A 22,694-nucleotide genomic window follows, 5' to 3' on the forward strand; every position below is an offset into this window, starting at 1 on the left:
TTTATTGGTAATGAATGGCCAATCTTGAGTGAAGACAGATGACATTTAGACTTTGATATTTTTGGTTTAGTGCAAGGCACAGTTTCACAGCATTGTTAAGTAACACTGAAGAACATGAATGAAGCAGCACTCAGAAATGTCACACTTTATCAATAAGCGTTCACAATTTTCTACTTGGTTTGGTCATGGACTATTCACTGTATAAAACCTGGTGGTCATGAATTTTATTTGCCTTGTAACTTGCATAGTTAACACAGAATTGATATCAAAGTGGCTTTAGCCACAGGAACAGTAGCGATGCTGTATGTATGTATTGTTGTGGCTGTAATTTCAACTGCACTTACCATTTGTCTGCAGTAATAATGGAAGCTCGTTCGTTGAACTCTTGTCCGTCTATGTCAGATTTTCACACTTTAGCTGTTCTTGATGATTCTGCAGTGCAGAATGTTGTCATGAAGAAACATAGCTTACAAGAAAATACAGTGCTAAGTATCTTTGGTTGCAGTTTCATATTTTTATTTGACTGAAATTAATAGTTCTCTGTCAGAGTAGTTCCCCTTCCATTTCTTCTGCTGCTCTTCCTTCCCTCCTTGTTGCATTGTGCCATCCTTGGAATTTGTATGGATAAACTGGTTCAAGTCACTAGAACGGCAGAAAAACCACTGCACAATAAACAATTTAACAGGTTTTGCTGGTTTACTGTTTACTGTGTTGCAATTTGCTGTGGGACCAGACAAACGTCAAAGGTGTGACAAAGTGGATGGAATTTTGTGTCTAGGAAATTTTGGTAAGACAGAGTGGGCTTGAGGGAGAGGGTTTGTGGGGAGGCTGGCTGAATATGACCTTCCCCTTCTGGCATTATTCAGCTATTGATTCAGTTCAACTGACACACCTTGCTTTGATCTCTCGCTTTTCTTTGTATGCAAGTCCTGTGATGGTGCCCATGAATACTTAATTGAGGTGAAAGTGAGGTTTTTAAGACATCAAAGTTTTTTATTGTGTTGTATATCTTATTGCATCTTAAATGTCAAGTTTATCTTAAGATGATGTGAATACTTGATACATGTTGCCTGTCATAGTTGCTCATCAGGAGCTGAGCCATTGTTGCTGAAACAGCTGAGCTGGGTTGACAAGTGTTAATACAGAGACTCTTAAAGGGGCTATATAGGGATCTATATGTAAATCACAGTCTTTAGTATCAGAAGAGAGTGATCTTTTCAGGTTTAATTTTTCAAAAAGGAAAGAACACCTCAAAAACTTATATTTTGGTCAATAGCATTTGTATATTCTGAAAAGCACAAAGCAAAAAATAGGTGATCTATGTGATAGCATTACAGATTCATGAAGGAAATAATATTTTGTTTTCTTTTTTCTTAGCTGCTAAATGATATGAGGCACATGAAATATTTCTTAAAATGAAAGATGAACTTGTGGAACTTCTCTCTAATTACATTTTTAGTGAGACATGTCCTCCTTCCTCAGAAAACAATACTTTTAAATGTGTTTTTAGCTTGTATCCACAATGTTAGTATTCTCAAAATATTTGTTTGTTTCTCAACAGATATAAATAGATAAAAAGTAAAAATGAATGAACCAGACTGTGGAACGTTTTTCACAACTCATAGGATTAGTGATGTAGGTATGTATGCTATCATGTTCAAATATAATTGTTTTATCACAATCTAGAATAAAACTACTTATTAAATACTCTGCAATTAATAGCTGCATATGGAAGCTGCTCTAGCATTCTGATCGTAGAATCATAGACCGGTTTGGGTTGGAAGGGACATTAAAGACCACCTAGTCCCAACCCCCTGCCACGGGCAGGGACACCTTCCACTAGAGCAGGTCGCTCAAAGCCCTGTCCAGCCTGGCCTTGAACGCCCCAGGGATGGGGCGTCCACAGCTGCTCTGGGCAGCCTGTGCCAGTGCCTCACTGCCCTCGTAAAAAATCTTCTTCCTTATATCCCGTCTAAATCTGCCATCTTTCAGTTTAAAACTGTTGCCCCGTGTCCCGTCACTACAGGCCCTGCTAAAAAGTCTTGTACCATCTTCCTTATGAGCCCCCTTTATGTACTGGAAGGACGCAATACAGTCTCCCTGGAGCCTTCACTTCTCCAGGCTGAACAACCCCAACTGCCTCAGCCTTTCCGCACAGCAGAGGCATTCCAGCCCTCTGACCATCGTTGTGCCCTCATCTGGAGCCACTCCAACAGGTCCACGTCTGTCTTGTACTGGGGACCCCCGAGCTGGATGCAGGGGGGTCTCACCAGAGCTCAGCAGAGGGGTACAATCGCCTCCCTCGACCTGCCTGCAACGCTTCCTTTGATGCAGGCCAGGATATGACTGGGTTTCTGGGCTGCAAGCACACATTGCTGTCTCATCTCCAATTTTTTGTCCAGCAGGACCCCCAAGCCCTTCTTCGCAGGGCTGCCCTCAATCCATTCATACCCCATTCTGTACTGATACTGGGCATTGTCCTGGTGGTTGGCTTGAAAAAAAATCTTTCCACAATGAAGCATCATCTGGGGTCATGTTGTCAAACTTCCTGTACGTGTGGCGAATGAAAATCCTCAGGGGAGACTTGATGGAGGATCATGAGATAGCTTTGCAGGTTTTACCTTAACATTTTATGTGGAAGCCCTCTTGAGAACTGTATGTCAGACACATTGGTTCCAGCCACTATGTTTTTAATAGTGAATGGAAAAAAAAAATCTTTCTGCTAATACCTAATGGTAGGTTTCACTACTAAAGGAACCCAAAAAAGGAGGTTGGAAAGAAAAGGCCCATTCCTTATTCCTATAAGCTTCCTAGCTTATGTGAAGTTACTGAGGATCTTTGCGCTAAAGCTTTACAGTACTGGGGCAAAAGTTCAAGTATTTTCGTTTATCAATATAATTGTACCTCAGGCTTCAGCAAACATTTGTTACAGAAAATTGTGAAAAGACGTTTTAAAAGCTAGAAGTTTAATATTTTATATTTTTATTCATGTGTATATCTGTCTATATTCTTGTGGGTCTTTGGAAAACATAAGACACATCCAATACATTACCTATTAAATGCAAAGTTTGCATCATATGTGCCAAGGTGCTGATTTTGGAGTTAATCTCACATGGATAGACCCTATTGACTTCAGAAAATTCATCATAGTAAAGTCCTCAGTAGAAGAAGAAACAGATAAAGATTAGTAGCAGAGATTCATAAGGTTCAGATATAGAGGCTAAAGGAAAAAGCATATCGGAAGCAAAGATAAATTATTGGGGGCTAGAGGTTTGGAAACTGAACCTGTCTTTCTCTCATTCTTCTCTTGGATGTGAGGGACATTATTAAGTTGGTGAAGATGCGTTACCTGAGGAAGTACCTCAGGCACCTGCTTTCTCTTACATTAGCTCTATATGTAGCTATGTATATTTATATGTTTATATAAAACTTTTTAAAGAGTGTGGAAAATATCAGATCATGTTGCTAAATTAAAGTTGGGACTTTCAGAGACAGCTCTAAGGCTTCCAGACATTGCTGCAAGCTTTGTTTAGAAACCCAACATAGTAACAGCTTTTTTGAAATCTAGGTACTACCAATTTTAACCTTTTTTTAAGTGGATTCTCTCTGCTTATTTGCTGTTCACTGATACGTTTTTTCCTGTGGTTAGAACAGATCAAGACAACCCAGCCAAAGAAAAACAGTGCTCTCCCTGTTTTATAGCATTCCTTGTTCTCTCCATCTAATCATTCAGTGGGATGATTCATTCTCCCTTCCTAATCGTTTTCTGCCCTGTATTTGTTACTACTGCCTGTATATCAGTTGACGCTTTTACATTTTTAATCCTGTCTTTCCATGCTTTTTGTTGTCAACCCTAGCTCTCATATAGTGAGATCAAAAGGGTGCAAAAAAGATTACATGGATTTGTTTTATGATGACATCCCTTTTCCTTACTATGCTGTATTGAGGAATAAAGCTGGCATGGAAAAAGCAGGGTTTCAAAAGCCAGTGGTGAGAGCTGTCAAACAGGGACAGCAAACTGTAATGTCACTGAGTAGTTTAAGGAGATGACAGTGCTGACATAGACCACAGAAAACTGGTCAGGATATGGCAATTTTGAGTGCCATACCCAGATGGGGTTCCTACCCTGGATGTCTATACCAGAATTCGGAACAAGTGGTGTGAGAAATCCGTGCAAGCGACGTGATTCAGGAATAACTTCCGATTCCTGAAGTGAAGGAGGAGTGGCAAGGCTAAAAGCTGACTGTAGCATGAGGACTTTGTCAACGCATGCATTGACATGCATGTAGGGTGCTTGTAGAACATTTCCAAAAGCATTGACACTGGGTACTTGCAGAGGTCTCTGCAGCTGCTGCTATAGGTACTGCAGGGAGGGATTTGGATCTTTATCTCCTTGGGAAGATGACAGTGCCCCACCTTTGTTCTGATACTTACCTGCATCGTAGTGTGCCATCCTGGAATTAATTGAGGATCTCGGATGCTGGAACATCACGCTATCATTCTTTTCAAAGATAATAAGATTTACAAGCACCATACCAAGGGGTTGTCCTTAATGACTTCTAGCAGTAGTTAATGTCATTTAGTAGTACACTAGTACTACAGTCACTGAGTCTTTTCTAATGAATATGACAGGACTTGTCTGCCAACTTATCTCCCAGGTGCTCTCAGACATTTGCATACAGGGAGCCTGAATTACAAAGGTTATGGAATTGCTCTGGACCTCCTGCCATGCCCTGCTGCTCGTGTGTGGACACTGATGTTGTGGCCCAAAACAACTCCTAGCAGACTAGAAGTGAGCTGTAAGCCTTTGGGAGCAGTAATGAAGGAGTAGTAGGTGTAGGAGGAAGAACTGAATGAGTGGCTTTTCAGAGGGTTGGCGACTGAACTTTTGTGTCTCTGAGCATGGAATGATGTTCCAGAACCTCTGCTGGACAATGCTGTAAGCCATCTCAGAAAGAAGGAAGAAAAATCTTCACACCAAATCTTGCTAATTTAAGGATGAGGACTTTAAATTGGATTGATGATAGAAGCCCACAGATGAACAAAGCTACCTAAAAACTAGGAGAAAGGAGTTAATTCATACTAAGCTCATAGGAGGGATAAAATGGAAGAACTTAGCAGATCAAACTACTGAGCATTTTTTGTGTAAGGTGTATAGAGAATAAAAACAGTAGTCATAATACAAGATCAAAGCTATAACCTGGTTAGCATAACACTGCGTTGGTGGAATAATTCACGTGTTGAGACGATTAGTGGAGGGGAAAGCAGGACTGACAAGCAGGAAGAAAGGAGGAAGCCTTCCTCTATGTAGGTGGTGTACCCTCTCAAGTTCAGAGAGTGGAAACCGCAAAGGGATTGCCTGTGGAAACCGTAGATGATGATTAGAAGGGAAGGGGCAGTTCTGTGTTGACGGAGCCTGGTGCAGGCCAATAAGCCAAGAAAATCGGTCCATTCATATTAGGCAGGTATGTATCTGAGGTTACCTTGAGCGTGCTTCTCTCTTTCTGGTGACAAATCTTGTTCAGACAGGATTTGCAGCCTTGGTTTTCTGGACTCATTCTAGTAAGGCTGCTGGTCTTCTCAGTCCTTGCCTCACCCAGTTTTAAGCGTATACATAATGTGCTTTGGATTAAAGTGACCGTGAAACGGTGGAAGTTATCATTATTAGGAAGTTGGTGAGGGGGAAGAGAAACGAAGGTAGTGGATTTTGGGAATGTGGACATAAGTTCAAAATAGAACTCCGCGGTAAACCTGAGTTAACTGTTGTTCAGGGAATATGGCAATCCCTCAGTGAGACGTCTTAAAGGGATCATTGTAAGCTGTCTTCACTGCGTGGTGAAAGACCAGCTTGGTTAAATCTTTATTGACTTCAAATGCTTTTTCAGCAAAACTACTTCCTCTGGGTTTTTTTGGACGACAGTTTTCCAATTCTGTCATGGTCTTTCAAGCACTGATGATAGGACTGCAGAAAGTGGACATTATAATCCGTGCTGCATGCAGCAGAAACAAAGTATGATGTTTTCCTTGCAATTTAGTGCCTTTCTACTTTTTTTTTAAGGCAGCACATTGTTTTCCCAGGGGCCTACAGAAGTTTAGTAGCAAAATTATGCTGTTCTTATGGCTGGGGATTCAAGGGGAAAATGTTACTGCAACTCATTCTGGTTACATATATTTAGTATCATATATACCTTTTAGAGAAAAATTACCTCTGTTGCTCAATCCACAGATTACAATAAATATTGAGGTAGTTTTCCAATTTGTGAAATAAGAATGCATATATTGACACGTATTTCTGGCGTAGAACTTACTAAACGCAGTTGAAAGTGAGTTATTGTTTAAGTTAATATTTAAAAAGCTTTTAAAATAAAGTCTTTGTAAACAAAAACGGTTAACATTTCTTATGTAATTTCTACTAGCTTATGTTTGTTTCAAATTCTTATTCACCAACTAACAATCTCTTTGTTATGGAAACTTTCAATATTTAAACATATTCTTTCTGATTTCTGCCTATAATGCTTTTGTTTAATGACTCACACTTAAAATATATGTCCAGAATTTGAAATGACTGTATGTGTTTTATGTGATAACTAGAAAATCTGGTTGTTCCTATGCGAAATGGTCTTTGCAGCCAGAAGTATAAACCCGTTGACTACAAACATCTATATGAACTTGCTGCAGTAGCAAAAATGGCATCTGCAAAAATTCAATTAAAGGTATGATTTTTATATTATTTTTAATGCGAATGATTTTAAAATTCAGTGATCATATTTCTTTTTACTGCCCCAAGGATTCTGAGTATGAGTAGGAATAACAAATTTCTGTAACAGTGTTCAGCAAAAGGACGCAAAAGGTGAGAGTTCATCACAGTTAGTGTTACTGTGATTTGGACATGCTAATGTCAAAGTGTGGAATTTCTTTGAATTAGAGATGCAAAATGTGAGGATTCTGCTTCCCCAAAAGACAGGAATAGTTTGTCTTTGAGTGCTTGGAGGAAATTAATCCAGACTCATTGCATAAACTGCTCAAAATACTGGGAGTAATGAAGAACTTAGAGGAATAAAAGGGAAGGGGAGGTTGGTCCAGAAATAAAGAAAACAAAACTAAACAAGAAGATAGGAAGTGAGGATTTCCAAAAGTCAAGCTGAGGTAGATCTTGAAAAGAAAATTAAAAGGGGCTTATAGCCATAAAATGTAAATGCAGAGTTAGACAGTTAGAAAGGTATGAACAGCGGCAGTATGGCCCAAATGGTAAATAAGAAGGTAGCATGTCTAATATTAGTGAAGTTTAATGAAAACTTTACCTCTACTTTTATTAAGAATGATGATTTATAATGTGTGGACAAAGCAGGGTCACTAGCAGAACTGAGGAAGCAGCAAAAGTTGGGGCTGTTCAAACTGGAAAGATGACTAAGTATCAGATTTTCTCCATCTACTAATATAATTTCACATACTCATGTTTTCTCTAAGTCTGATCATAGAGACATTTAACAAATCCATGCAACAATGGGGGTACCGTATGAGTTGACAATAGCAAAGCAATTTAGTATATTAAGGAAGGAGACTCAATTTTGGAAGGATTTTTGGCAATGATACACCCAGGTCTTCGGTGATGTGCAAGTTAATAAGAGTGCAAGATGAAGAGAAGAATTTGTAAACCCAGGAAGGAAAATGGAAAGTGGGGACCAGTCTCTAAATATGGAGGAGGACAGGGTGGGCACTGGTAGCTCTCCACAAAGCCTCCTTTCATCCTTTGCATTAGGCGTATGCCAAATGTTATGACAGAGTTTTACCTTTGTAGAAGGACCAAATATGAGAGAAAACGTAGAGAGAGAACTGGAAAGATTAATATATAGCTCAGACATAGCTAACTCTAGAGTACTGCATGTGACCTCCATTATTATAGTACACCCACACACCCCCCCAAATAATAAAGGAAAAAACCCTCATAAGAAAGCCTAAAGCAGTTAAACATTTTCAAGTGTTTTGCGTAACAGTACTGATTATACTTACTGATGTTGTAACATAGACTTGTATTAGGTAAATGAAATTCGATAACTTGATGCTAGAACTAACTGCAGATAAACCACTCCTGTATGAGTATGTTCCAATTTGCTTAGCTTTAAACTACCTTTAGGCAAGAAAATGCGAGGATGCAGATTGGCTTTTTTCTTTTCTTCTGCCAAAAACCTAAGCAGGACTTTGGAGCATCATTGTATTCTCTTTTTATTCCTGTCCTGCAACAATTTCCCAATCTTTATTTTAATATATGACAAAAATCAATAATGTATATCACTGCTTTGAAACGAGACTTTGTAAAAATGACGTTCTATACTTACAAAGCTTTATGGGTTTTACACTTGCAGGAATGAAAATGTACTTTTTCCATAATATTAAGGAAGGTTTTACTTTAAAAGCACAAGATGCTAGCCTGCTGATCAAGGTCTATCTTCTTTAGGTCACATGCCAAAGCAGAACTGTTTTGAGACCTACTTCATGTCATGCCAATTCTCGGGTACCTTGTTTATCTGGAACACAGCTTACATTTGCCTTTGGTGTAGCCAGCATTTTTTTATTTAGCCTGGTTTGTTAGCTTAGGTTCAGTGCTGCACAGACACAGCCCTTCTGCCTCCATAGGTACGTCTGTTTGAGAAACAGTTTAGCTGTCATGTGACATGACGACTAAACTCTTAGGTCCTCTCCAGACCTCAGAGTGGAGCTGTTCAGGTACCCTTGTGGCACTTTTGGAACTGAGATATTTTGGCACTTGTGTTCCTGGGCTGGCTGCTTATATTTGGTTGCACTGCGGGTTCCGGTGAGACTGACCAGCTGCTGTGTGACACCATGCCATTAGCAACCAGACTAGGTCGTGTGAGTTCTGAGACCTGTAGTACTGGGGAAACTGTAGAGTGGCTTTGATAGCAGCCAGACCTCTTTGGGTAGAACCAGTGCGGTTAAATTGAGGTCGCTTTTAAAAGATTATGTGCTTGAGCGTCTCTGTATCTTGCTTCCCAGCGTGTCCATCGACCAGCTTGTCAGTCTTGGTTACATACAGCTTTGGAGAGCTGATGACTTTTTGTGTGTGTGTGTTGTGTCATTCTGAGGGGTTGGTTCTGTTTGCTTCCCATATTACCTGCAAACCAACAGGGAAAACATGGAATATTTTTGTGAACAAGCTCCTTAAATGGCAAGCTCAAATGTATGAGAAGGCTGCGGCTCATCTAAGCTCTCATCTAGCTGTACACTAAATAGTTTGTTCCTGATTTTGCAGTGGGCAGAAAATAACATATTTTAATCTCCACACCTCTGTCTTGAGAAAAGAAATCCTTTGAAACCTCTTTATAAGTTTAGGTCTTTTCCATACAGCTTATATCAGACTGCAGCTGTTAAGCCACAACAGAATTTGCAGTGTTGCACTTCTTGTTTTTAATGGGACAGCCAAGGCATGGATGTTTTTACGCTGGACTGTGCATAAGTACTTGTGTATTGAAACTTGTATATCGTATTGGGGCAGGGTTGGAGGGTGAAGGTGGTGAGGAATAAACAGGTTTTGGTTTTAGCTGTGGATGTCCAGAGACATTCTTTAGATTTGTATTTTTAAGAGCTTCCCTTTAAAAAATTGTGCTTTCTTTGAAGGAAAGAGAATGTCAAACTGCCAGAAATGCAGATGTCGAAGTCTCCGGCCTCTCTGGAGCATGTGTTGCTGGCTTTGTATGTTTTCCTTTTCAAATTGTGTGGAAATAGTGTAAAACATTCATCCAGAAACACTGTAGAATGATAACTCCTTCTGAGAGTGGAACTGCTTTCAGTGTATAACCGTTTCACTGATGAGTGATTAAAAAAAAATTTCCAGAAAGAAGTCATTTTGGAAGAAATTGACACTGATACACATTCAGCTGAAATAGATGGTTTAGGCTGAGAAACAAAATAGAAGATTAAAAAAATATGCATTTGAAACAGACCCCTCCAGCAGTAATGTTCTTGAATTCTTTTTCAGAGAACTGCAAATCCAGCGTAAGGATAGCACAGTTCTGTATGCTTAACCTGTGCTGACATGGCAATTTATTGTCTCTCCAGTCCTTGGCCGTTCCTCTGAACAGTTGCAGTTTTCTGGATGGCCTTTGGCATGAAAGGCTATGCCAAAGAGTATAGAAACTATCCAAAATACAGTGACTAAAGTTTTACTGTGTAGATGATTAAGGGTCCTGATAATCTAATGTTTTTGGCATGTATAAAATATAGTTCAGAGTCTTCATTCAGATGAGATTGCAGAGTTCAAAGGGAAATTCGCTGTATAAATACAGATGAAGATAAAGTTCTGAAAAAAATCCTTTTTATTGATGTCTAAAACATTTTTAGAAGTTCTTTGAACAGAGGTTATTAAATAAAGTATATTGGTTAGCAACATAACCATATACTTTTTTGTTCTGATGCTGTTTCTTAAATCTTAGTAAATGGAATATATACAGTCCCAGCAAGCATAATTTAGTAGTTCCCGCTACTATCCTGAAGGTCTTGGAACAAAAAAAGGGGTTGCTCCTGTGGCTCCCCTCTTTGTATTTAAAATACAAAAGGGTGACAGTGAATGGGAGAAATATGTACTTTCTTTATAGCATTGCTTCCTTTAATGAATGTAAGTGTGATACATCAAAAGCTCCGGCAGAGATTTCTTCATGGGTTGGTAGTACAAAATGCTACTGAATTAATTCAAGCTTTAAAATTTTCATCATCTCTCTTTTGGTATTTCACCTTTTTGAGTGTTTTCCAACTGAGTAGGTAGTAAAATATATATGCTGAAAGCTCCAGAGAGAATAGAATGTGTTCCCACCTGCTGCCGCTACTTCTCTGTTGCTGATTCAGGCTACCCGAATCTTGAAGTGCTGGCTTATTCCTCCAATGAGGTGGAACCAAAGCAGCTAACGGTAAATCAGTTGTTGACCATTTAAGAAAGAAAAATACAGCACATACAGGAAAAAAAAGCTAATTTTGCAGCAGTTACACATGTCATTGCTGTTGCTATAAAAAAATTTCAAAGGCATATTAAACTTTTACAGATCTGCTTCAACTTTTGTTTCACTTCAGTTTTAGAATCGATTTGAAGATGTGTGTATTTTCAAATTACTTTAATACAGTGTTCTATTTGAGCACCTAATGGTAGAGGAAGCTAAAAGTAGCTTTTTAAACGTAAAAATAAGGAGACATTGTCTTTGATTCAAAAGCACTGTAACATACTGTTGGAAGCATAAAACAGGTGTTTTCAAACTCTCTTATAGTACAGTCACATATTCAGCTGCTTATAAACACAGTCAGATAATCTCTCCACAGCACCTATTGCAATTTCCTACCCAAGCAATACCACTAAAGCAGGTTGGCTGCAAAAGCACAAGGGAATAACCACACTCTAGTTGTGGTTCTTCCTTATGTGACTATCTAGAAACCAGGTATATTCAACCAGGTATATTAAACTCAGATTCATTTGAGAGATGTAAATGTTTCTAGTATCAAAATATAGGTGGTTTTTTTTCGGAAGTAAAATTTTAGCTTTGGTGGGTGAATGAGAGGCTGTGATTCAAGAAGCGATGGGATTCTTGCTTACCTGTGCTTGAGGGCTGCAAAAAGAAGTTCTGCAGCTTGCCTCTTTGGGAAGCCAGCTGGTATCCCCTGCCCGGCAGTGGAGGGAACAGGGAATGTGCCTGTAGGGGGTTTTGCTCTCTGTGTTCTTATGCATGTGAATGCAGAGTGGGTAATGTGTGATTTTGTCCAGCTTTCACCTGGCAGAAAAGTTGACTAAGCATTTTAAACACAGTAGATTATTTCTGCCTGAGCCAAGTGGAGAACCAGCATTTTTGACCCAAAATGTCATTTCTTTCCTGAACCAGATGTGGAGTAAGATCTTTATTCATCCAGGACAGGAGTTTCAAATTTTTTTTGTCTTGCTACCATTTTGCAGTGGAATAATGTAACTGCATGAAGGAAGGTCTGGGGAAGGAAAAAAAAGGGGGGATATGTGTGAATTGTGGGAGCCTCTGGAATCAGAAGGGGGTTTGCAGCTAGAAGTTCACTGTGGCAGGGCTGAAGTCAGGCACTAATGGAGGAAGGTAGTGACAAGGCAGCAAAAAGAGAAGGAGCAGCAAAAAAGCCTATTCTGAACTGAAATGCTGCTTCGTCCCAAGTATCCACTGAGAGGCCAGAAGACAGTCGCGATGGTGGGAGGATGAGAGAAAACTGGCTGTCTCGGGGGCTTCTGGTAGCCATAGATGACTTCTAATCCTTTTTCCTTCACTGTTGGTTGGCCAGAGTCATCTGGCTACCACTTCATCAGCCTTTACGGCTTTTCCTCTAGTTTAAGCAGTAACTCTATCTCAAAAAAATGTATCTCTATTTTATTTGAAGTTGGAAGCAATGTTTTTGTGAAGCCCTCAGTTTCAGACTCTCTTTAATTGAATAGATTTTGAAAAAGTACTCCTTTTTTAGTAATGAATTTTTGAAATTCTTTTTCTTGAAAGATACGCTTTCACTCTTTCATCTTCCCACCTGTAGGAAAGTGTGGGGTTTTTTGATTTTCATCTTCCCTCCTTCTCCTCCTGGAAAGTAGGGATGGGAAAGCAAGGGAGAAAAAGGGAAAGAAGAAAATGGATTGCTTTTTTTTACTTACTCCTCTCATTTAATTATTCCATTCTTATTATTCAGGAAAACATGTTACCTAGAAAAACAGAGTTTTGAAAAAAGCTTTTAGATTCACCGTTTTGCAGTTAAGTTTCTGTATGAAGGCATTTGATAAAGCTATTGAACAGATCCAAAATACTTACAAGCTTTCATTTTTCCTGCAGATTAAAAAAACAGAGCAAGTTGCAAAAAGTAACAAAGAGCAAATGCTGCTGAAACAGCATCGGCAAGTGTGGTGGCAAGAGCATAAAAGACTGAGTGAGAGCAGGTAAGAGCTGAGGAATCTTAATTAGCCGTTATTAAAGAAATACTTCAGCAGAAAGAGATTCCAGTGCGGCATAGTTGATTCAAGGGATGTTAAGAGGAAAAGATTAAAATACCTGAACTGAAGATAATTTTTAGTGCAGGGCATGAGAGTTCGTGATCTACACTGGAAAGGGTCTGTATGTAAAGAGAACAATAATGGGAGGGGGGAATAGAGCAGATGTTGTACACGTACCTCTCCATGATGAACTCATAGCTGTTTAGTTGAGCTACCTGCATCTGAAGAGCAGGTATCTGTGGGAGTATCAGAAGCTTTTAGATACTTTTTAATTCTTTCAGAGTCCGTCTCTAGGTATGCATATTAAGCTCATGCTTATAATGGGGAAAATTAGTATTGTTCTTGTCTGTTAGCTTGCATATTGTATGTATGGTGTATCAATGACAGCATTTTTTGCTCAGAGGAGGGTGGCTTCCATACCATCTTCATGTCCAAGTTCTGTACTTCCCAGGCAAAGAATGCCCCTTTTTACTTAATTATTACAGTATTTGAGGCTTATCATTCCTGAAAACTTAATGAATAAGAAATTAAAGTTCCTGAAAAACTCATATTCATACCTTCCAGGCAAAAGGCAGAAGCAGAAATCAAGACTTTCCTTGATGAAGTAAGCCATAAGAACAACTTTTTTTTGGATATGAGACACTTGGGTAAGAATTTTTTATTAATTTCTTGATTATTTATTATAGTAAAAATTATCTTGATTATTTGTTTTTAAATCCCTGTCTTGACAGGTTTAGATTTAGAAAGCACAATGCTGTATAATATTTTCTGTGTTTGAGAAAGCTTTGTGTTTCATTTGGATATAGAGCATAAATTATCAAAGGAGCGGGATACATACCAAACAAATACTGTAGTTCCTATCTGGCAACTAAAAGAGAATTTGAAATTCAGGCTGTCTGAAATGCAGTGTTACATCTCAGAAGAATCTTGTCTGAAATTTAAGTTCAATCCAGTTGAGATGTTACAGCAGGTTGGTATTTTAACTTTATTTTTACAATTTATTATCATCATATTTTTAGCATTTTCATTTATTTTCATTTAATACTTTAAGAGTATAACTCACAGTCAGAGTATCCAGTAATGTCAGTACTTGCCTTAGTGTAAATCTGCTTCACTAAAATCTGTAAAAGCATAGCAGTACAGAACTGGAAATCAGGCTTTTTTGTTTCTAATTGAGAGCTTTCCTATTATAACAAGATAAAGAAGTAACAGTAACATATTTAATGAAATAGATCAAATTTGTGAAGAAGCAACAGAAGGCAATTTTGGAATTCCTTATCCTTGAAAGTCTGGCTTTGGAAAGAGAGCTTGAAGACTATAAAACAAATGTAAGTTTTCCCTTATAAGTTTAATTAGCAATTTTTTGAGAGAAAATATAATGCAGAGTAGTCGTCTGAGTGGCATTTTTTCATCGCAGGCATTAGCACATTCTTTTGAAGCGAAAAATGGACTTTTCCTTGAAATTCCTTCAGCATTACTGTCTTTGGAATGTCCCTACCCTGATTTGAAGACCTTAATTATCAACGAATACCAGAAGCTTGCAAGTGGGTACTGGTCTAAGCTTCAAGAGATGGATCAACAGTTAAAAGTTTTACATAGGTAATGATGTCTCTTTCTGGATTTCTTTTGTTGGCTATACAATAAATAACTATAATGTATTTTGTAATCTATAGATCCTGCAGTTGCCTTTACTGTTAGAGTTGCTTCTGCTATAACCTGAGCAGAGAATAGTTGATGCACTCCCTGGCTCTCTGGGGTTAAGTAGTTGGTAACTGTTTGCACAGCTGAGAGAACTGAGGGAGTCCTTTCAAAAGCTGTCATCTGAAATAATAAGTGAACTGTTTTGTGCGTTAAAGAACCAACAATCTGGTGTGCATCAAATGTCCTCTTCACATGGTTTTGTAAGAAGAGAAATTTTTCTTTCTGTATAGTAATTACACTATCAAGTTTATGCCAGAAAAGTACAGTCTTTGTGAGGGAGATCTAGAATGTGTTGGTCTATAAAGCAGATAAATAGGTCCAATCTTTTCACAAATTTTGGATCACTGCAGTAATTGTCATCACAAAGAAATGTAAAAAACATATGTAGCTCTGATTCAGAATAACTGAAAGGAGGAGAGAATTTTCTGTAAATGAGAATGTTTATAGAAAGAACACAAATCTGCATAATAACCTAGAAATGTAGCATACCTATATATAAATAGTACAAAGCTTAGCTTTCCTGCTGAGGCTAACTGGAGTCCAGGAGATACTGAGTTGCAGATATTGGACCAGCCTTGACTTCTTTTTGCTATCTAGTGATATTCCCCTGGCTTAGAATGGCATCAGGTTTTAAGAAAACTGAGAACAGGAAGGTCAGCAGAATTGTTTGAAGCCTGGGCAGAAGAAACCGGGGACAGCGGGGAAGTCCCTAGGTTTCTTTGGTAAAACAATCACACGCTGCTTCTAAATCTCCTTCTCTTTCTACATACACCTACAGTGCAGCACTCAAATCTGCCGCTGCTGAATTAGTTCAGGGGTGCTGAAACAGGTTTAAGAGGTTGGATCCCATAGAAAGTGATGTTATAACCTACCTACTTTTTTGTAGAAATTGTCTAGATATTCTGTAGGTTCTTCTGTTACCTGAAACCTGTATGTTACTACTGTAATGTCCTAGTAGTTATAACATACTTATTAAAAATTGTTCTGATCTTCCCATATTTATAGCATTTATTAAGCAGCAAGTGGCAAATTTACAGCTGTTCCTTTGTTTCTCTCTGATATTTTGTTACAGTTTCTTTTATGGAAGAAGTTGTAACAATCTCTGAGAAAATCTTTGACAAATAACAAATCATTAAATATGTACGAAGTCTTTCTAGTGGTTTTAATTAAAATTGTGTTAGAGTTTGATTAACATAATTTTGGTGAAAATTCATCAGTTTAAATCCCTTGATACGCATAGAGTGCGTGCTACTGAATAATAGGCAAACATCAATAGAGACAACCCAATCTATGAAAATGGTTGAAAAAAATCTACCATGGTGTTTTCATTGGTCGTATGCTGGGTTTGAATTTAGGTCTTGAGCTAGCTAAATTTGCACTGATCATTAACATCAAGACTTAAAGTTAAAAATACTATATTTGTAAGGGAAAGAAATTTGGTTGTAGGCATTTAAACATATGCAGTGGTGCTCTGAGGAAATTAAGTTATGATATCTAGATGGGGGGAAAACAGAAACATATGTAGCTGGAAGAAATACTGGTGGCAGTGGCAGCAATCTGCTGGTGGGATGTAAGGGTAGGACAATTTACCCAATTTGGATCAGCATGTGCCAGGATTGTTACCTAGGAAGGTATGAAATCGTGAATGAACCATCAGCAATGGTAGATCTTGGTCTTTTTTGTGTTTGCCTTCAGGTCTCCAAATCTTTAATGCCTTGCTTATTTATGTTACTGTGATTTTATCCACAACAATGTTAAAAATGTGTTTTTGATTTAAAAAAAGCAACACTTTGGTCCTGTAGAATTGCTTACTTCCAAGATCTGCTTTTGATACAAGACCCAACACTCTTTGTCACCTTTTACATTTATATTGTCTAATTTGCATGACAATATTTTGAGTTTGTAAAGATACAGCCTTGTGATTAAAGTATTCTATAATTCATCAAGCTAACTTTGATCCAGCTGACACAGATAATACTGTCAAAACTTGAGTGACCGATTTCTGACCTTGGTACATATCCCCTGTACTCTACTGATTGGTACAGCCTAATGAGGCCTTTGCAGTTATTGTCGTTGCTCTACACCTAAAGGTACCAAACACTCTCCTGCTATATGTTTTGTTGGGTTTTTTTTCTCATTTTTGTAATCTGACAAGTTGCTCAGGAGAACAATATTATTATGTGATAACTTAGTCACTTCATCTGAGGATTACTTCCCTGTTCTTCCTCTCTTATATGCTTGAATGTACAGCAAAGAAACCTTAAGTTAATACTAGTCTTCTGGTGTTATGCATCTCGTTGTTTAACTGTTCAGACTGTCTGGAACAGAAAATATAGAAAATAGGCACAGAATTTCCAAAGAAGAAAAGTCGGAATAAGATAGAATACTATCTGCTATATTTTTTGTGTGCTTTTCAGTCCTACTAGAATGCGCATCAGTGTTTATTGGTTTTAGAAACTGAAGAAGAATTTGAGTTTTTTTCAAGCATAATATAGAATTATAGTGTTTTATAATCTAAATTCACTTACTGCTGCTAAAACACAAATTTTTGTTTTTGGGAAATACTGAAATCCTGAGTTATCCCACAAATTGTGGACTGATGTGTGTGTTATAGCTGGTGATTCTCTAAGCACTATTATATTTTTGCCACAATTTCCAAGGATGTCTGGATTATTTAAATAGCTGAGGGATGAATGGAGTATTGCATATTCAGCACTGTATCCTCTGCAGCATTCTTTCAAATGAACGGGATATTAGGACTAAATTAAGTATATTTAGTTCCTCTTTTCAGGCCTATTGCGGGGCTGTTTCTGGTACAGCGATTGGCAATGACATAATTAAGAGACAGGGAGGTTAACATCTCTCTTGATGCTATTGTTGCAGTCTGTGTTTCTGCAGATTTCACAAGGCAGCAGTGCATTAAGTGTACGTTGCTGTTGCAAAGGATACGTGGGGATTATAGGGTGGAGAGGGTAGGTCCCCTTCTGAGTTGTTTGTATTCGTTAGAATGTGTAAAGCCAGGGATTAATGCTGGGTAAATCTGTTTCAAAGGAAGCAGCTGCCTCAGGGTTGTTGAATATAAGACAATTGCTGTGTTTCAGTTCTGAAACAACATAAAGATCTACTGTTTTCTAGTAGAATGGTACATACAAGGAAAGCAAGCACTACATTTAAAATTTGGGTCATGCATTCAGCCTTGTTAGTTTGTCAATATCGTGACACTGAAGATGCCTGCTATTAGCTTAAATATTAATGTAAAATGTGTTGGCACTTTTCAAACTTGTTTTAGATGAGATATTCCTTTCTGGAATTTTACAAAAGTTTAAGTGAGGTGACATCTTGATTTCAATCAGGCAGGATATTTTGAAATTTTCCATGCATTTAATGGTTACGAATGGTTACTGGGCTGGATCATGCTGCAGGTTTTTTTTTTTTTGGCTATTTGTCTATGAACAGCTGACAAAATCTCAGCACAGCTGACAAATTTTGGCACAGCTGACAAACCAAGGCATTGGCAGTCAGTTTGTCCCTACTTACAATGAACTACTTGTAGATCTAGCTATAGCTGATTGCTCCCCAGCGTGTTTTTCACAAACAGTAATTTCTCCATCTTGTTCCTGAGCAGTGCAGAGATTCATTGTTAGCTGGGCATTGGAGAAATATACAAGTCAGGAGGTAACCTTGAGAGATAGAGGGGGCAGAACTGATGCAGCAACTGGTGCATCTGCCCTTGTGTGCTGGATGCAGAGGACACCACCATACTGGCCTTCGGACCACAGAATCTGTGCTTTTGCCTGTTCTCAAGTCCATGGTGTAATGTTTCTTGACCAAGATGTATCTTACTCTGCCTTACTCTTCTTGCAGACAGAAGACTTGTATTTGTTCACAAACCTGTAGCGTCAGAAGTATCTAAGGTAGATTGTTACAAAAGAGAATCTCAACTCTTAGAACTGGCTTATCACTGTCACTAAAATAACATGTTCCAAACAGCACCATACCAAGGTGTATCCGGACGCACAGAAGATTGTTACTGATTTCTTTCAGAAATTACAAAAGGTAGTTCAAAATCCATCCCATAAGCTAGCAAACACTCACTTAGGATGGCTGGTACTCCCCCTGAGTAAAGGCTAGCAGGGTTTTGTGGTGGTTCTTCCGATAAATAAATAAAATATTGTGGCTGGAAAGACAAGAATGCTAGGTGTTATCTTAAGAAAAATATTGTGTACTCACTTAGTTCAGCAGTTGCAGTGAAAGAGATTTAAATCATAGCAAAAAATAACTAATTTGTGCATTAAAGTTATTTGTCAGAAAGCCTATACCTCAGAATATCAAATTACGACACAGGAATTCTGGAATTAATAAATGAACGGATTTCATAGAAAAGCTCCCTCAGGAGAAAAGGAAGGAATTTAAAACATCAATTTCTGAGGATCAGTTGCAAGATGTTTTTCTTAGAGGTAGTAAATGGTGCAGAAATAGCACAGCTTTCCAATGCCACCCCTGTGTCAAGGCGCTGGGACTCTTGTCTTTGGAGAACTGCATCTGCATTTCAGGACCTGCAGCTTGAAGGTTATAAGACATTACTGCAACTGTTTCCTCTCTGAAGGATTCCTTAGCCCCATTTCACTTTCTAGGGTGCTATTTCTTCTTTAGACTTAGTGTATGGGGAGGAAAAAAAACCCCTCAGCTCAGACGTCTATATTCGTTGGCTGTCTTGGGAAATTTAAGTATCACCTACTGCTATTCTGCTTTTGCTAATGTGATTTCATTTCTTATGTTGTCTCCAACATTCACTTGTCAGTCGCTGCAAATAAACTTTTTGCAGGAGCTAGATTTTTTTCTCCCGTTTTGAAGCCACCTCCATTTCTTCTCATGATGGCTGGATTTAATAGCAAACAGCTGGGTCCCGGAAATAGTTTGTAAGATATTTCACACAGTTTATAAGAAGAGAAAGAAAAATAGGTGGAAAGTATGAATAATATGTATCTTCTCTAAGCTTGTAGATGGAAAGCTGTTTCCTTCCACACCTTAATTAGTTTTAGCCTACCAATGAGTCTCCAAGTCAGAATTACTACTATAGTATTCCTAGTCCTAAATCTGTATCTGCTCAAGTGGTGGGAAGCTTTTCTGCATGAGCCTGTGCTGCTGTACTGCAGTACATCCCTACACAGGGGGTGTCTGAAGTGTTGTGTAAGTGGGGAAGTCAGTGGGCCGCAAGACGTGGTATGACTTCGTGACACACTGTATAACCTGCTTGCTGCCTCTGGGAGTGCTGCCTGCGAGTGGGCTCGTTGGCCTTCTTTTTATGGGAAGTTGGATTGCTGTTGAATTCACTGTTCTCTCTTTAGAGATAACGCTAGATCGTTTCATAAAATCTAGTTTAATGTTAATTACATATGATCATCTCACAAAAATCCTCTTTTTAAATAGCTGATATTTCTGCCTGTGTAAGGATAAAGCTGTTCTAACATCTTACTGAATGCAGTGCTATTAAATACCAAGACACCGCTGCTGGCTCAGGAAGTCCAAGAGCTGCCAACAGTTGGAGGCTGCAGGAATTTGGGGGGGGGGTGCGGGGGGTGTAGAGTCATATGATTGCAGCCTTTTCATTTTCCCTAGGCTTTTAGTCACTTTTGAAAACAGGTCACTGGGATAAAGAGAGCTTTTGGTCTGACTCAGTGTTGCTGCTCGTACATTAATGCTGACAATAAAAGGCTGAAGTTAATCCCTTCAAGGCCAAGAGTTTAGGCTGAGGGTAAAATCTAATCTACTAAATCCAAACCTGTGGTACTCTGCTTCAGTTCTATGTTACTTCTCGCTGCCCTGACTTTCTGAAATACATGAATGCATGCTGATTACTACACCTTCTATTTTAAAAAATTCTGTATCTTATGCCTTGCTGATGCGTTTATGGCTGTCAGAAGATTTTTTTTTAAACTAATTCCTCATTTAGCCACATACAGGTATTATCACTTCATCAATTTCATTTTGATCATTTATTTTGGGCTCAGTGGTAGAGACTGATCATCATTTTCCTTTTTCACGTTGTATTTTCTGCGTAGTCTGACTGTTCATTAATGTAATGTATTTGAGGAACACAGTATCATTCCCCAATAAAAAGCCAGCTTAGGAAAGGAACAACTCAATTGAATGATGGCACAATAAATGGTCACATTAGAAAAGCAATATAGGTTTGCTTTGTTTCACTAAAGTAAATCTAAATTTCTCAGCTCTGATCTGACATCCAGTTTACAGGTTCAGGATTGTGACCCTGCTGAAAGGTTAGGCCTTTAAAAATAGACTAGAACCAACCACCTCCTTTTCAAATGTTAAGTTATACTGGGGCTGATTGTTTTGCATTTTTGTAGGAACACTGAATGGAAGGAAGATGATCAGTGGGTTTTTCAGACTGTTATCAATCAGTATCCAAGTGATCTTCAGAGGAGGAGGACTTTGTACCTCGACATGCTGCAGAGACACCTTCCTCACAAATCTAGGCATGATCTGGTCAGTGGTGTTTTAAATATTAGATTAATTATATGAATTCTTATCTAAATTATGTAGCAAACATTTGTATTAAAGAATGATCATCAAAGTTTGTTTTAAAATTTCTTAATTATCAATTTTATTCTACACAGTGAAGGAGGGATGTCCCTGTCTTCAAAATGCATGAACCTGAAAAACCGATCACTTCTTCACCATGGAGATTTTGTAGTTCCACATACTCTTACAGCCAAATTCACAAAATTAGTTTGTTAGCATTGCTTTTGCTGTACCATTTTATAGTTATGTCGCTATTCTGCTTCTCTTGGTATTTTTATTTTTTTATGAGGATGTAGAGCATTGTTGCACTGTCTAGGAATAGTTATTTTAATTGGTCTGTGGCACATATATAACAGGAAGAGTGGAAAGTTATCTCCTGCTCTCAGGGAGAGGCTATTTTTATATGCATAATGCCTTTCAAATTGATTGCTGATTCCTTTTATACTCCACAGTGAATAAGCACATAGCAGCTAATAGAGAAACCCATTTCAAGGCCAGAACACTTCAGGATGTCATAAGTAAAGCAGGAGTCTTTTTTTATCTCTGCATGTATTTTTAGACCATCTACTTCCTTGTGTTTGAGGAGCACCTAGTGCAAAGGAGCAGTGGTGAAGTGATACTGACAATTAGCATAGTTTCACCAAAAATAAAGTTCTTGTGGATTTCAGAACTTTTGCCTGTGAGAACTGGGCTAAAAAATTATGTGCGTTGTACAATGTAAGTATATTTTAAGCATAACCATTATTAATGGATCTCCCTAACTCTTTGAAGGTTCATTTAAAATTTAAAAATTCAAAATTTAAAAATCATAATTCTGCTTTGAATTGATATCTCTTAGTATGTATATTAGCATGACAAATACAGAAATGTTAAAACAATACTAAGAATCTATTCCTAAAATACTTGTGTTACATCAGAGTGCTAAATTTTGAGCCTTCCATGCCTTCTTCCCTCTGAAGAGCAATGGTTCAGTGGGTAAGCACCGAGTGCTCAATCCAGTAGCAGCTCATCAGAGAGGTCTATTTTTAGAGGTGCAAACTCTCCACCTTGCTTATGAGTGTCTTAGCTGTAGGTGCTTGCTAGCAGGGCTCACCTGAGTTTGTGGCAGCAGCAGTGGCAACGCGCACCAGAGAGGAGCTCCAGAGGTAGTGGTACCACTCTGTCTTCATCCAGCGATGAGCTGATAGGAATATCTGTGAGCTAGGCACCAGATGAGTCAGCATCCCCCTCCCAAAAGCCTGGAAATTCACATCAGGAATGGTCTCCTTGACACCTGTGAGCAGCCAGCCATCTCTGCTATCTCCTTTATCCCTAGAACTTGTACTTTTGGGGATATAACACTGGTCCAAGACTCTACGGCCTCAGTCTATGCAGTCTTACCTGTTACTACTTCTGTCAGAGTCTAGAAGCTTGAATGTCCTCAGGAACCTCACTGAGTAAGGCAGAAGAAGGTGTATTTAAGATT

The 22,694-nt window shown here is 38.5% G+C and overlaps 1 protein-coding gene across 6 annotated transcripts in view; it reads left to right on the top strand.

The window, feature by feature from the left end:
- The window catches only part of CCDC148 (coiled-coil domain containing 148), a 76,839-nt gene that overhangs the window by 17,639 nt on the left and 36,506 nt on the right, over window positions 1-22,694 (top strand). For 3 of the 6 annotated variants that reach the window (XM_064450904.1, XM_064450907.1, XM_064450905.1), the window contains 8 exons: window positions 1,562-1,639; window positions 6,592-6,713; window positions 12,828-12,931; window positions 13,550-13,632; window positions 13,792-13,955; window positions 14,218-14,313; window positions 14,403-14,584; window positions 21,055-21,193. In XM_064450904.1, coding sequence (XP_064306974.1) covers window positions 1,585-1,639; window positions 6,592-6,713; window positions 12,828-12,931; window positions 13,550-13,632; window positions 13,792-13,955; window positions 14,218-14,313; window positions 14,403-14,584; window positions 21,055-21,193 — 945 coding nt within the window. In that variant the 5' untranslated portion in view covers window positions 1,562-1,584. Of the gene's footprint in view, window positions 1-1,561; window positions 1,640-6,591; window positions 6,714-6,748; window positions 6,851-12,827; window positions 12,932-13,549; window positions 13,633-13,791; window positions 13,956-14,217; window positions 14,314-14,402; window positions 14,585-21,054; window positions 21,194-22,694 lie in introns of those variants that run through there. The other 3 variants (XM_064450906.1, XM_064450909.1, XM_064450908.1) reach the window with 3 other exon arrangements.

Source organism: Phalacrocorax carbo, chromosome 5 (genome assembly GCF_963921805.1).
Source record: "Phalacrocorax carbo chromosome 5, bPhaCar2.1, whole genome shotgun sequence".
NCBI lineage: Eukaryota > Metazoa > Chordata > Aves > Suliformes > Phalacrocoracidae > Phalacrocorax > Phalacrocorax carbo.